General features: G+C 40.1%; 2 protein-coding genes across 3 annotated transcripts in view; one reads left to right on the top strand and one right to left on the bottom strand.

Annotated features, from left to right (window-relative positions):
- Positions 1–1,605, bottom strand: part of LOC105222398 (uncharacterized) — a 113,511-nt gene extending 111,906 nt beyond the window's left edge. Inside the window, exons 1-2 of one of the 2 annotated variants that reach the window (XM_049451372.1) lie at positions 772–1,605; positions 551–719 (exon numbers count right to left, since the gene is read on the bottom strand). In XM_049451372.1, the coding sequence (XP_049307329.1) occupies positions 551–719; positions 772–978 (376 nt within the window). In that variant the 5' untranslated portion in view covers positions 979–1,605. The remainder of the gene's footprint in view (positions 1–550; positions 720–771) is intronic. The other variant, XM_049451371.1, reaches the window with a different exon arrangement.
- Positions 1,606–11,004: 9,399 nt separating this feature from the next.
- On the top strand, positions 11,005–13,070 carry LOC125777604 (uncharacterized). Its single transcript, XM_049452690.1, has 2 exons — positions 11,005–11,340; positions 11,418–13,070. The coding sequence occupies exons 1-2, from the start codon at positions 11,005–11,007 to the stop codon at positions 13,068–13,070; spliced, it is 1,989 nt and encodes a 662-aa protein (XP_049308647.1).
- Positions 13,071–15,009: the final 1,939 nt, after the last annotated feature.

Raw genomic sequence — 15,009 nt, 5'->3', positions numbered from 1 at the left:
GCTGTAAACTCCTCATCGACATACCATATCAACAGATATTTTGTCAGCCAATTAATCTAGAACTGCATCCACTGCGTCATCATCACTTTCGCTTTCTAGAAGAAAATTGTTATTAACTGAAATTCTGCATAAAAATATTTCTTACCTTCAATGTCCATAATTTCTTCAGCAGTTTCATCAATTAAAGCGTCAGTTAATTTTTCTCTAAAACTTTTTTTCGGCATATTTTCCAATTTGTGCAAAAATTTTGTTTACAAACAATGTTTTTCTTCACCGATCAGCTGTGAATAAATGGTCTTTGCAAGGGTTGCACAGAAAACACAAAAAAGGCGTTCATTTTTGATGTTAAATAATTGCAATTACATAATTTTGCAAACTCAGATGCACACGATTCTAAATTGCCCTATCATTTATTTCAATATTCATATATATTTGCATTCATACACTTCACAAGAAGTTACGACATAAAGTTTATGAATATAGATTAATTTTATTAGATTCCGAACGACTTATAAGAAAAATATTCGAAAGACGGAATTCTTATTCATACCTTCTTCAATTTTTTTCCTATAAACAAACATCTCTTGCCGTAGATCCAAGTACATCCAGTAAAATAGTCCTATTATTAGTGCAATTGCAATGAGCACTAGCAAAGTTTTGCAAATCATATATTTACGATTGTGACAACGGTTTGTGCAGATGCTATGAGTATTTTTTGGCTAAAACTCAACACATTTTTAAAAAATTCTTTTTTATATTATTACAACTTACTCTGTTCATTTGTACCCAAGCATAATCTTCCGCATCATCAGTGGACGCAGATAGTAATTTTTCCTGTGAATTAATATTTAAAGTAGTTCGTCGAATAGACTTTTTCTTTCCGAAGGAATGAGCAATGAGAGCGTCAAGTTCCCGCCGCTTTCTAATTTTTTTGCCTCCTGCTCGAAGTGGGACGCTGAACTGATGACTTGAGTCCATCTCAAAAGATCTGTATATTGTTTATTGTTTATAAATAAATTTGTATACTCTATGGCACTATTTGAAAACATTTCTATTGCTTAAGAACGAAATACAAACATTATTGTGTTTACATGCACTATACCACTAGTATTGATTGCTTTCATGTAGCCTATTCTATTAGCTAGCAATCTACTGCGCATGCCTCCAAAAGTTTTACATTTTTTGACATATGTACATATATTCGGTTACAGTACATGTGTTGTCCTCATAAGTCTAACCACGATTCAATTTTAAAATGTTGTTTCGATAACCCACAAGAATTAAATTGTCACTCGTTTTGATTAGTATTTTTAATTAAAAAATGTATTAGTCGTTTTTTCTATTTGCAATGTGGCGCCAATTGGATGTTCCAAGCGAAGCCAAGTCCCAAACCCAGCGCACAACTCGTAGGAGGGATGTTTCGCCTTCTCACTTTAGCTCGCCTTCAAGCGGATGTTCTTAGGCTACCCAGAGGATACTTGGTCAAAGACCGGAAATCGTGAGCTGCTTAAGCCATATGTAAAAGAATCGTTTCTGGCCACTGTCAAGTGAATAGCGATCAGAGAACTTTCCTCACTTGCGTAATCTTCTACACATAACTCCTCCAATGAAAATAACAAAACGTAAAAACAAAATTCATGAGAAAAAAAGTGTTTTTTATTAACAACTTTTAACACATCTTGTTAACGTTCAAAAAATATAACGTTCTGGCAACCGTTGACGAACTAACATCCTCATATTTATAGAGTAATGAATGAATAAAAAGAGTGTAAATGTTCCGGTTTTTTACATTCTTTTTGAAAAAGTAAACATTTATTTTGTAACCGCATTCTTGGCAGTTCGATTCTTCCAAACGTTTTCGATGTAATTTTTTGATATTAAAACTGTTTTCCCATTTATCTTTTTGGAATTTTTGTTTCACATTGAGACATCACCTCCATTATTTTTTGATTTAGTTTCATCAACCCACCCTCGCCTCGTCCAAAGCACGCGGGCACTCTCCGATCGTGCTTTGAGTATACGTGTCATTAGAAATGAGAGAGCAACTCACCCACCAGACAGTTGACTGGATCTGCTAGGGTTTGACTTTTCGCAATTGGAAAGAGTGGAACGGCTAGAATGAATTTCTCCCAAAAATATATTTGAACGGAGGGATTTGTTGCCACCGCTCAAGATCACTAATCAAAAATGTAAAACATTGAAAATTAATGAAAATGCGGATTTTAAGTGGAATTTATTAAATTTTTTGTAGCGGATGCATAATAGTGTTAATTTTCAATTGAAAAAGAATATGCAAATTATTAAATGAGAGCTAACATGCTAAAAATCTTTTATTAAGTATAAATACAAAAATGGTTGTTTTAATTTACCATTAAATCATAAAAAAAATTAAATAATTTCTCCGCGTCCAATAAATAATAATTTTTAATGGTATGCAACGAGCAAGACGTGCGCAGAAAGGATACGCATGCAGTATGTATGAAGCAAAAATCAGTGGTTTTATATGCCTTTTAATATTGAGCGGGAATTATACTTCTTCTTTGTAGCACATTAAAGAAGAAATGTTATTTGTTTGATATATCAGTTGTTAATTCTTTATAATTAAAAATACAATTATTTATATTTAATTCAATAATTTTTTATACAAAACTAGATGACCCCGCAGTCGTTGTCTTGCGTGAAATTATGTGTTTTGAAATAAAAAGAAAGTTAAATTTATCATTTATTTTTTTCTTTTTTTTTCAATGTAAAGCAGGCTGATAAACAACATTTTTTGGCTTCTGATCCGATGGACAAAAAAGATGATTTTCCAACTCGTGAACACGCCTCGTGTATTTGTTCGTGTGAAAAACATAGCATTTCCAAATTTATGTCATACACTATGCGACTATCCTTTTTCCGGTTGATTGTCATCTCAAATGCAATTTTCACTGGAAACGGAATACGTTTGAACTGAAATGGCAAATCGACAGAACCCAAAGGAATCCATAGAATCAAGCATTCTGCCCCCTTGTATTCGACAGGTGCGTCACAATCAGTCGGGTTCCATTACAAATTTTCGGCACACGAAGATTGCGAAACATAATAACGACAGATCCAACTTTGAAACGCAAATGATGCGGTGGCATACCAAGCCTCTCCAAAGAATTTATAAATTCCACTGGATAATTCACGGCGCCATTTTCATTGTCAAGACGATCGATCGATTTGTATGAGCGCAAGTCTCCCGGAATTTGACTTTGAAACTTCCAGTCTAAGTTAACAACATCGGTATTTTTGGCAGTTAACATTACGCGTCCACTTAAGGAATCATAGTTACGACAATTTAGAAGGTACTGATATCAATTTTCCAATTTTTAGCGAAGACGATGTAAAATGTCTTCGGCAATGTCTTTTTTGTTCGTATCCCATAATAGACACGGATTTGAAGGCTAATATTAGGTTGTCAGAAAAGTCTTGCGGTATTTTTATTGAATTAATTCGTGTGGCACCCATACATCGAGCTTCTTAGTGACACCAAGCTTCTTCAAATGGTTTATAACGGTTTGATGACTACTATGCCGGTCTCTTTCGACCAATTCAGCGATTTTATCGCAATTTTCGACGACAGGCCTTCCGGAGCGTGGCGCATGGAAACTGTATCGGGTCCATAAACTGCACAAATTTTATTGGCTGCTTGAGATGCATTTTTGCCTTTATCGTAGTAGTACTGTAAAATATGCCGTATTTTCTCTTTATTTTGCTCAATGTTTGCGACGCTATAGCTCACGAACGACTTTAAAGAACCGACAATAAATCAAACACGTGTTAGTGCGTGAAATGGGCTTTCCAAAAAGGTATAGCATGACCCGGTGCGACGAATAAAACTAGAACTGCGCGCTTTCAGCGCCAACTAGCGAAAATACCGCAAGACTTTTTTGACAAACAATATGTCGAAATGATTATAACGAAAAGTGTGCGAACTTCATTTGCATTCCAGTGATTAACAGGTTCCAGTAATTATATTTGTTGTCTCACTTTTCCAAAACTTGCACACACCGTACCATTCACAGTACGCAATAACTCAAATTAAGTTGAACCGCGTACATTAATCAATAGCAACCGAAGGTAGAAACAATCGTCGTTTTTCGGGTGGATTGTGTAAATTCGTCCCAATGTATTGGTGGATAACACACCTGGGTGTCCATATACTGATTGGCCTTGCGACGACGCATTCCATGTATTTCCATATTTGTCAAGGTATTTCCGAATAGAGCAATGTTCTCGCAAACGGATCACTGAGAAAAGTTGAGCAAAAACTCGTAAATGTTAATTTTGTTGCTGGCGGTGTTTCCACTGGCTGCACTGTATTCTCTGGCTTGAAATACACTCTTTGGCCATTCTCCAAATTAATTGCGAGACGCCAACAGTCGGAAAATATTAATGAATTGCAAAAGTAAATATCCTACAAAGCGCTTTTTTGCAGTTCACGTATCGACTCTATCGTTCAAGACCAATAACCGCCATGTTGCTTCCTTTGGTGACGTACTTACAAAGGCATTTTATTGATTACACCAAACTGCAATACTCAACATTGATATGAGTTTTGAATGTGAATTAGACAATAATGACGATCCATGTGTTGTTAACTTCGATATTCAATCTTCTAAATTGAATTCTGCCATTGTCGTCTGGTGAGCGACGCCGATAGAGTGGATATTCATCATTTCTAGTTTGTGTTTCCGAAAGAAAAGCACTCATAAATAGTGTTTCGTGCATTTGTTGCAAGACATACAAACCAAAGTGCGATTGTGGTGTCCGCAAGGTTCATGACCCATATTTGTTTTCATTATTTCGTATAATACTGGATCTGGCACGATTCCGATTACTTTGGCGGAGGGGTAAAAAAACGAATTTCCGTATAAATGGGGTATGTACGGATAGGGGGGCTTCTCCAGAGGAGGAATATCCAAAAATTATGTAAAAATAGCTAATATTTTTAAAAATATTCACGTTTAAAAATTCAAAAATTGCCCTAAGAACACGTGTTATTTCTCCATGTTTCACAGAATATTTTCACGTTTTTCACTCACTATATTTAAATATACACTCTTAATATTGAAATAAGTTCACTTTTCACTTTTATTTTGTAATTTTTCAGCCAAATTTAGTAATTTAAAATCACTTATCAAATTTATGGCTGCAAAGTTTAAAGTGTTCATATTTACGAGGAAAACCAGCGTTGCCACACCTTAAAAACCAAAAGTTAAGAATTTTTTAGCGTTTCAAAGCGTTTTCTTTGTTTGTACTTTCGAGTGATACTTTTTTCTTTATTAACTATAAAAAACTATAAAGAAGATTTTTCAAGCTAAAATTGAATATGTGAAAACTTTTGCATATATTATACATAAATACATACTTATGTGAATGTATGAATAATATGTGAGTTATATTTAATAAACACAGATAAGTAAAATCGTGTGATAATATTATAATATTACGAGCGAATATCCGGGTTGACTGAAGTACTTTCGCGTAGTACTCCTATCTGCGTTGGCGGCCTTCGGCCGCGCTCTAAAAAAATAACCCTGGTCGAGCGAATACCCTGGGTGACTGAAGTACTTTCGCGTAGTACCCCTTTCTGCGTTGAAAATAAAAAAATATAATGACTTTTTGTTATAAAGTGGTTATAACTTATGGTTATCATGCACTCAAAATTTAAGTTTTCGTTATAAAATGATAAATTTTGGTTTTTATATCTGTCAGCGATTTCCATTTATTTTTGATGATACATTAGTTTGTATTTTAGGCGACGATATATACATTATTATATTTAAAATATGAGTTTTGGGTATGAAGTGGTTATATTTTTCGGTTATCATGCACTCATATTGAAATAAAATTTGAGTTTGTTATATAATATTGCTAATTGCTAATACATGTATATAATATTACTTATTTACTTAATAAATTTAATAAAGAAAATATCCATATGCGTGAATAGAGGAATTTTTGCAAAAAAGAGGAATTTCAGCGAATTGCCTTATCATCACATGGCAGCGCTCCATTTCGTCGTAATTTTTGGTAAACAAATGAAGTTCAAACGAGTGTAAAATGTAATTTTTAAAATAAAGATTTTTTATTTAAAAAACCTGCAAAAAGTGTAAAATGTGGATTCACTTAAAAGATTATAGTGTAATTTAATTAATTTGAAGAAAAAAATGTGAATAAAATGTGTTTAATGTGGTGAAATAGCTTCTCGAAATGGTCCAATTTGGCGAATTTTCGAACTTTAAGGCCGAATATCTCCTAAACTAAGCGTTTGCGGACCCTATAACTTTGTATGTTTTTTAATCAGGAGGACTTCCTCTTTCCAACGGTACTTTCAAATCGCGGCGCCAAAGAAATCGGATTTGTGCCCTGGATCTTTCTCTGCGTCAGGAATTTCCGCAGAAAAGATCTCATCAATTTGATCTGGTGCAACCACCATCCACCATCCAAAGAAGAATGTGTGCGTGTGGCAAACCTCTCTTTTGCCACTCAACAGAGTTCATCTAGCATCTAACAGTACCACACATACGTTGCTTCAAGATAAAGTCCATCAATCATCGTAACTGTTAGGTAGATAGATTATTAATGAGGTAATGCACCGCGATCTAGGGTCTATTGTGCCCTCCCCTATATCACATGTCTTCCCCAAGTTCCAGGAGTTTGCTGGGCGCTATTGAGGTGACGTGATCCCTGCCAATGTATATGAAACCCAGGACCTTAAGCCTTCTTCTGCAAATTACTGTACAATCCAGAATTAGGTGTGCTGGTGTTTCCTGTTCCAGGTCGCAGATTGCGAGGAGGAGGCGGAATTTGTCACTGGGGAGGTTAATTAGTTCTTTGAGCCTGGAGAGGTTGTATCCCTCTAGAAGCAGCTTGGCATGGCGCATACCTGCTGCCTGCTACCAGTGCTGTTCAGCTCCTTAAGAGTGTGGGATCCTACCACTATGCATGGTTCTGGTCCCATCATCTTGGACGCTGCCGCAGAGCGGGCTAGTTCGTCGGCCCTCTCATTTCCTTCTATCCCTTTATGTCCTGGCACCCAGATTAGGTACACCCGGTTGCACAAAGATAGGCGGTTTAGCCTTCCATACATTCCTCTACTAAAAGCGATTTGATCTCATATGCTGAGATCGCTTTTACTTAGTGCCGCTTGACTATCGCTGAGAATGGCGATGCGCTGGTTGCGAAAATTGCGGCGGTGGTTGACTTCTACGCAACGACATATAGCAAAAACTTCAGCCTGAAAGATACTTGGGAAGCACCCCATTGGTATGGACAGCTTAGTACGCGGTATCTTCCGGTGTTTTTGAGCCGTCAATGTACCACGGGATGGTACTGTCTTCCAGCAGAATTTCCAGCAGGGAATCGCTCCACTCCGTCTTGCTGCCCAGAGTAACTCTGAAGTTCTTCGTGGTGCCATCCTTTGGGAGGAGGGCTAGCTAGGCTAGGAACTAGCTTCCCTCTTCTGCAGCTCTCTGATGAGAGCAGCATGGTATGTTTTGCTACCTGTTTGATCACCTGATGCAGCGGTGTGAGCTCCAGTATGACTTCCAGTGCCACCGTGGGGCATGTGCGCATTGCCCTCGAACAATGGACAAGCCTTTGCAGCTTTGATTATCTCCGGACCACCGAGGACTGCGCTGCCTTGGTGGCCCAGGCAACCGTTCCATAGGTGACAATAGGCCTTACAATTATGGTATACAGCCTTCTAATGATACTTGGCTTGCATCTCCAGGATCTGCCGGCCAGGCGTCTGCATATCATAAGTGCTTTACTTGTTTTGGACAGTGTCCAAAACTTGCCTTGCCATTATGACAAATACGTCCACGTACACTTGACAGTGGATTCCATTGCTGGTGAGCAACTCAAGGAGCTCATCTACCACCAGGTACCATAGCAGAGGGGGTAGTACTCCACCCTGTTGGCAGCCCTTTATGGTGCCAAGACGGATCTTGCTTTCCCCCACCGTTATTTCCGCTACCCTAGTGTGTAGTAGGTCCTCTATCTATCTGCATACTGGAGCCGTTTCGTTCCTTCTCTCAAGTGCCTTGTCACGCTAGTGTGAGACGAGTTATCGAAAGCACCCTCAATGTCTAGGAAGGCGCAAATCGCAACCTCGCCGTTATCCAGCGAAACTTGCAACTCAGATGCGAGTTGGTACAAAGCAGTGTTAGTGGATCTGCCCGCTGCCTGGCATGTAGGGGTGCAATCTTCAGCGCTTCCGATCTGATGTGGTTATCTATTACTTTCTCCATCCTCTTTAGCATTAAAGATGTGAGACTAATAGGTTCTGCCACTGTCGTCTTGTGAACAACGCCGATACAGTGGATATCTATCAGTTCTAGTCTGTGCTTCCGAAAGAAAAGCACGTGCATAGTGTTTCGTGCATTTATTGTCAGACACAAAAACCGAAGTAGACCATATTGGTTTTCATCACTTCATATAATACTGGAACTTTCTCTGCATTAGGAATTTCCGCAGAAATGATTTCATCAATTTTATCTGGCATAACCACCATCCATCATCCAAAGAAGAATGTGTGTGTGTGGCAAACCTCTCTCTTACCACTCAGCAGAGTACATCTAGCATCTAACAGTACCACATACATATACGTTGCTTCAAGATAAAGTCCATCAAACATCGTAACTGTTGTTTTAATAAGTCGTGCTGTGACATAGTGACGATCGCTTGCTGATTGACCGCGAACCATAATTCCGCACGTATGTCATCGCATCCTGGTAGTACTCGGTCATGTGCCTTGGGCTGCCAATGTATGTTGACGCCAACATGGCGATGTTAGCACGACCTCTTCGTGGCATCGTAACATATTTCTTTCTGTAATTGATCACTTTGTGTGAATAACCAGAATAAAGAAGGTAAACGAAAAATTCTTCTTCTTCTTAATGGCGTAGACACCGCTTACGCGATTATAGCCGAATTAACAACAGCGCGCCAGTCGTTCCTTCCTTTCGCTACGTGGCGCCAATTGGATATTCCAAGCGTAGCCAGGTCCTTCTCCACCTGGTCCTTCCAACGCAGTGAAGGTCTTCCTCTTCCTCTGCTTCCCCCGGCGGGTACAGCGTCGAATACTTTCAGAGCTGGAGTGTTTTCATCCATTCGGACAACATGACCTAGCCAGCGTAGCCGCTGTCTTTTAATTCGCTGAACTATGTCAATGTCGTCGTATATCTCGTACAGCTCATCGTTCCATCGAATGTGATATTCGCCGTGGCCAACGGGCAAAGGACTATAAATCTTTCGCAGAACTTTTCTCTCGAAAACTCGCAACGTCGACTCATCGGTTGTTGTCATCATCCAAGCCTCTGCACCATATAACAGGACGGGTATTATGAGTGACTTATAGAGTTTGGTTTTTGTTCGTCGAGGGAGGACTTTGCTTCTCAATTGCCTACTCAGTCCGAAGTAGCACCTGTTGGCAAGAGTTATCCTGCGTTGGATTTCCAGGCTGATGTTGTTGGTGGTGTTTACATTGGTTCCAAGATACCCAATTTGAATTGGATGTATTTTTCAAAATCATCCATTTTAAAATGTTTATAGGAAATTCTTTCAATTTGACCTAACCGCTTCGTCGCAAAAAATTAAAGAAAACGTTTTTAAATCTTCATTTTATAGAAAGCTAAAGAAATATATATATTAACGTAAACGTAATAGATATTTCTGTAATACAAAAAAAATGCCATGAATATCCTCTTTTCTAATTAGTTTAGGCAAATTTATGCCAAATTAATTTTTTCATAACCAATGCTTATTCATACCACTCACGCGAATTTTGTCCATATTTAGCGCAGAATTACTCACTGCACTCTTTATCGTCGTTTGGAATTTTAGACGCGATTTTTGAAAATTTTAAACTTTTACCACTTCTGAAGCGTTCTTGAATATATTAAAAAAAATGTAGAAAGAATTTTTACTATTAGTTTTTAATAGACATCAAATCAAAAAAATGTGAACGGAGTGTGTTTAGGCCAGCGCCTAATTTCTTTTCACCACCCCTAGTGAGTATATAACAAACCATTGCCAGTTAGCTGTTAATAGTTTTCACTCAACTGTTAATAACTTTCACTCAACTGGCAATGGTTTCGTTGAAAACTCCCGCTTAGCAAGCGATCCTGCTAGTCGCGCACTTTCACTTCTTTTAGCGAACGGAGCGAATCGAGACGTCGTCCACCGGCCACCAGAATCCACATCACCACTACACCAGCGAAGTAAGTAACTTAATAAAGAACCAACATTTTAATTTATTATATTAAACACAAACTTTGTGGTTTCATTTATTAATACACTTCTTTTTCCTATTTCATATTCTCAACGATCGACGCATCGTCCGCGAGTGACTCGTCGAACGTTCGAGATATATTCATGGTCCTTCGAGCCGGATATATTGCGATATCGGCTAAAACAGTCAAAAAATTTTCTTTTTTCTATTTTCGTGTTGGGTTGGCAGTAGTGTGCTGCAAATGAAAATTTACAATAGTGGGGAATTATTTTCAAAGCGATTCCCATATTCTTTAGGCCAAAGTCTGCTCAGTCTTGAGTATTACTATATTCCTTTAAATTTGAATTTGAATTTTCAATTCTTCTTGTCTCTTATACCAAAACCATGGAAGCTTTCATGCGCCTAGTGGACTACGTTGTCGAATACGAGTCTGAATTCAGTGCTGCATCAAAGGACATCTCGCTCTTGTGATGCAACAAGACGAGTTGAGAGAGATGTGGTGCAAAGCGAAAGCTGACCACATGTCTCCAAAGGACTATGCCCTTATTAAAAAAAAATTCAAGCTAGGTGGTCAATGCTACATACGTTGCATTTGGGTAATGAAGGATATGTCTGAGATCCTCTCAACCCCCAAAGACACAGAAAAATCTGTATAGGTAGACAATAACCACTCCCTTCCGCCTTGCGATACGGATGTTTTCAAAGGGGACTACCTTTCATGGCCAATATTCCGGGATATGTTCACGGCCGTATACATCAAAAGCAAGCGCCTGTCAACAGTTGAGAAATTATACCAACTCAACAAAAAGACACAAGGGGAGACGAAGGTTATTGTATCAAAATGCCCGCTAACAAATGATGGGTTTGCACTGGCATGGAAGGGTTTGACTGACATGTACGAGAATGAGCGAATTCTCGTCGAAACCCAAGTCGACATACTGCTCGACTTACCGTCAATCGACAAGGAGTGCTCGAGTTCGATAAAATGGCTACAGCGGGAGATCAACAGCTGCATCTCCTGCCTGACAGCCAATAAAGTGGACATTGGGAACTGGGACCCAATCATAATCCGCGTATGTTCTAAGAGACTGCCACAGGCAACATTAGCCCTGTGGGAACAGTCTGTAAAGAAAAAACAAAAACGTCAAAGTGGGAGGAATTGGACAACTTCCTCACGGATAGATACCGTGATTTAGAGGCAATAGAACGTGCCAAAAAGTCGTCCAATTCTGCAAAGCCTGTCAGTGCACCCACACCAAATAAATATACGTACCAAAACAATAGCCATCAGAACAGACTCAGCGCCTTCCAAGTAAGCGTTGAGAAATCAACATGTCTGATGTGCAAAAGCGCAGATCACAAATTAAGATCTTGCCCCATGTTTCTTAACATGGCACCGGCGGACAGGATCAAGTTCGCTAAGCGCAACAATCGCTGCATCAATTGCCTCGGCTTTGGGCATTTAGTGTCGCAATGCACCAGTGCATTCAACTGCAGCACTTGCCACGCGAGGCATCACACACTCCTACATGTGAGGACAGTGCAGCCCAGCAGCCAAAGAGGCTCATCTACGCCATCGGACGAGATTCCGTCTACGTCCAGGCAAGCGCAGCAGAGACGCAACTTCAACAAGTCGAAAGGCAAGCCAACGACTCAAGTACAGTCGTGCTTCGCTAACAGCGACAAAGGTGTCTTGTTAGGAACGGCACAAATAAATATAAATTACAGCGGCGTTACTTATGCCGCAAGAGCACTCATCGACTCCGGGTCAGAGTGCTCTTTCATCACAGAAAGGCTGAAGCGCAGAATCAACTTGCCAGTTAGGAGGATAAATGCCCAGGTGTCAGGCATCAACAACACCGTATCTGCGCAAGTGAAGGAAGCATGTTGTGTCGAGTTGCGGTCACCAATTGACCCACTTATATCGATCACAACGAACATGATGGTTCTGCCGAAATTAACGGGAAACTTGCCGACTTTCCATATTAGCGCACTAACTCGGCAGGCTTTCCCAGATCTCACGTTGGCGGATAAGAGGTTCTTCGTCAATGAACCCGTGGACGTCATACTCGGTGGTGACGTCCATTCCCAGATTATGCTGGATGGCATACGCAAGAACGCGCTGGGATCACTTCTTGCGCAAGAGACAGTGTTCGGTTGGATAGTCACAGGGCGTGCTAATACAATTAAGCCAACCAACACTTGCGTCTCGTATTATAACGAAATATCGCTGGAAAAGCAGTTAGCTTCGTTCTGGGAATTGGAAGAGATCTCCAAGGAAAATAAGTTAAGCGAGGAGGACAGGTACTGTGAAGAGCTCTATAAAGAGACAACGAAGCGAAATGAAGACGGGAAATACGTTGTATCGCTACCATTCAGGAAAGACTATCCGGTCAACATTAGTCTAGGTAGTTCCTTAAAGATTGCGTACTCCCAGTTTTATCGCAATGAAGCTCGGTTGTCCAGAGACGAAAACCTGCAAAAAGAATACAACAGAGTGTTAAATGAATATGTTGAGCTGGGTCATATGGCAAAGATATATACCAATCAAACGGCCGACTCCAGTAACAACTATTACCTGCCTCACCACGCCGTAAAGAAGGAAGAGAGCACATCGACAAAGGTGCGTGTGGTGTTCAATGCATCGCAAGCGACTTCAAACGGCACTTCGCTGAATGACATCCTTCTCCCCGGTCCGGTTCTTCAGGCAGATCTGACCATATTAATTCTGCGATGGCGTTTATTTAAATATGTCTTCAATAGCGATATTGAGAAGATGTATCGCCAAATCCAATATTTTTGAATTGAAGACGGTGAGGTTCGGAATCAACTACGCTCCTTATCTGGCAATAAGGACGTTACTCCAAGTAGCTGACGACGTTGAAAGCTCACTACCAGTAGCCTCAAACATACTCAGGAAGTGCATGTATGTTGATGATGTCTTAGCAGGTGGACACTCTATAGAGGCTGCAATTAAAGCTAGGAATGAGATAAGAACAGCATTGGAGTCGGCAGGTTTCCCATTAAGAAAATGGACAGCCAACTGTGGAAGAATTTTACAAGGCCTTCCAAAAGACCACTTGCTAAACAAAGAGTTTTTAGACTTCGAAGACACAAGTGATGTCAAGGCTCTTGGGATAAGGTGGAATGCGCACACTGACTTCTTCTATTTTAAAACAAAACCTGTACTCAGCCCAGAATCATATACAAAGAGAGCTATCCTCTCAGATATCGCCAAACTGTTTGACCCATTAGGATGGCTAGCACCGATAATCGTCACAGCCAAAATGATAATGCAACATATTTGGTTGGAAGGAACACAATGGGACGAGGTTGTATCTCCTACCACATTGGATCGTTGGCACACATTCATGGATAACCACAGGTACATAAACAACATTAAAATTCCACGATGGGTCCACTTCCCGACGGACGATTGGTCCATTCATGGTTTCTGCGATGCATCAGAGAAAGCATACGCAGCAACGGTGTATCTGCGCGTAAGGACAAGCAACGAAGTTTTCGTCAGCCTACTATTGGCAAAAACCAGAGTAGCGCCTGTCAAAACTATCTCTTTACCGCGTCTGGAACTGTGCGGAGCCGTATTACTGGCCGAAACAGTTGAATCTGTCGTCAACAACCTGGAGCTGACTCATCTTAAACTTAAATTATGGACGGATTCGACCATCGTTCTCGCATGGATTCGCAAGCCACCATGTTCATGGTCAACGTTTGTATCCCATCGAGTGACAAAGATTATAGAAAAGGTTGGCAACGCAAATTGGAATCATGTCGATTCAGGATCTAACCCTGCAGACTTAGCCAGTCGGGGACTTATGGCACAGGATTTGGTGGAAAACACCTTGTGGTGGCAGGGACCTTCTTGGCTGCAAGAAGATCAATCCAAATGGCCATTACGACAAAATGACTACGAGACGACTATAGAGAAAAACAGGTACGTGTACATGCTTGTACAACAATACAGGGGGATTCTAACGACATCCTTGACCGTTTTTCGAGTTTGCCGAGAGCTTTGAGAGTGTTATCATACGTTATGAGATTCTCTCAAAGAACTCATCCAAACACAAAGGCTTCTTTTCAACAAAAGTCTTGCTTAATTTCATCCGAAGAAATTAAAGCAACGACAAGACGTTTGATAATAAATACGCAGAAGCAGAAATATGGTCAAAAGTATGGTTGTTTGAAATCCGGTAAGCCCATCGATGCGAAAAGTGAAATCCACTCTCTTAATCCATTCCTCGATAAAGATGAAGTGTTGAGAACTGGTGGCCGTCTCGGTGCGTCTCTCGACTTGTCATACAATGAGCGCCATCCAATTATCCTTCCATACAACTGCGTATTGTCTTGTCTAATAATCCAGTTTATTCATCAAGTCTCTTTGCATGGAGAAAATCAGCTGATGTTACGGCTAACGCGGGCTCAGTATTGGATTCCAAGGGTGATCCGTCATCCATAATTGCAAGACGTGCACGATCTTCAAAAAACGCGCTCAGACGCAACTTATGGGTGCACTTCCGTCCGAACGATCCACATTTTCACGCGCTTTTACGAATACGGGGGTAGATTTCGCGGGTCCGTTCGAAATAAAAAGCTACCGTGGAAGAGGATGCCGTGTATCCAAAGGGTATGTCTGTCTGTTTGTCTGTTTTACAACAAGGGCCATCCACATGGAGGCCACTACCGATTTATCAACACAGTCATTTTTAGCAGCTCTCTCTAAA

The sequence above is a fragment of the Bactrocera dorsalis genome, chromosome 3 (assembly GCF_023373825.1).
Source record: "Bactrocera dorsalis isolate Fly_Bdor chromosome 3, ASM2337382v1, whole genome shotgun sequence".
Classification (NCBI taxonomy): domain Eukaryota; kingdom Metazoa; phylum Arthropoda; class Insecta; order Diptera; family Tephritidae; genus Bactrocera; species Bactrocera dorsalis.
This window is presented reverse-complemented; position numbering and strand designations above follow the sequence as displayed.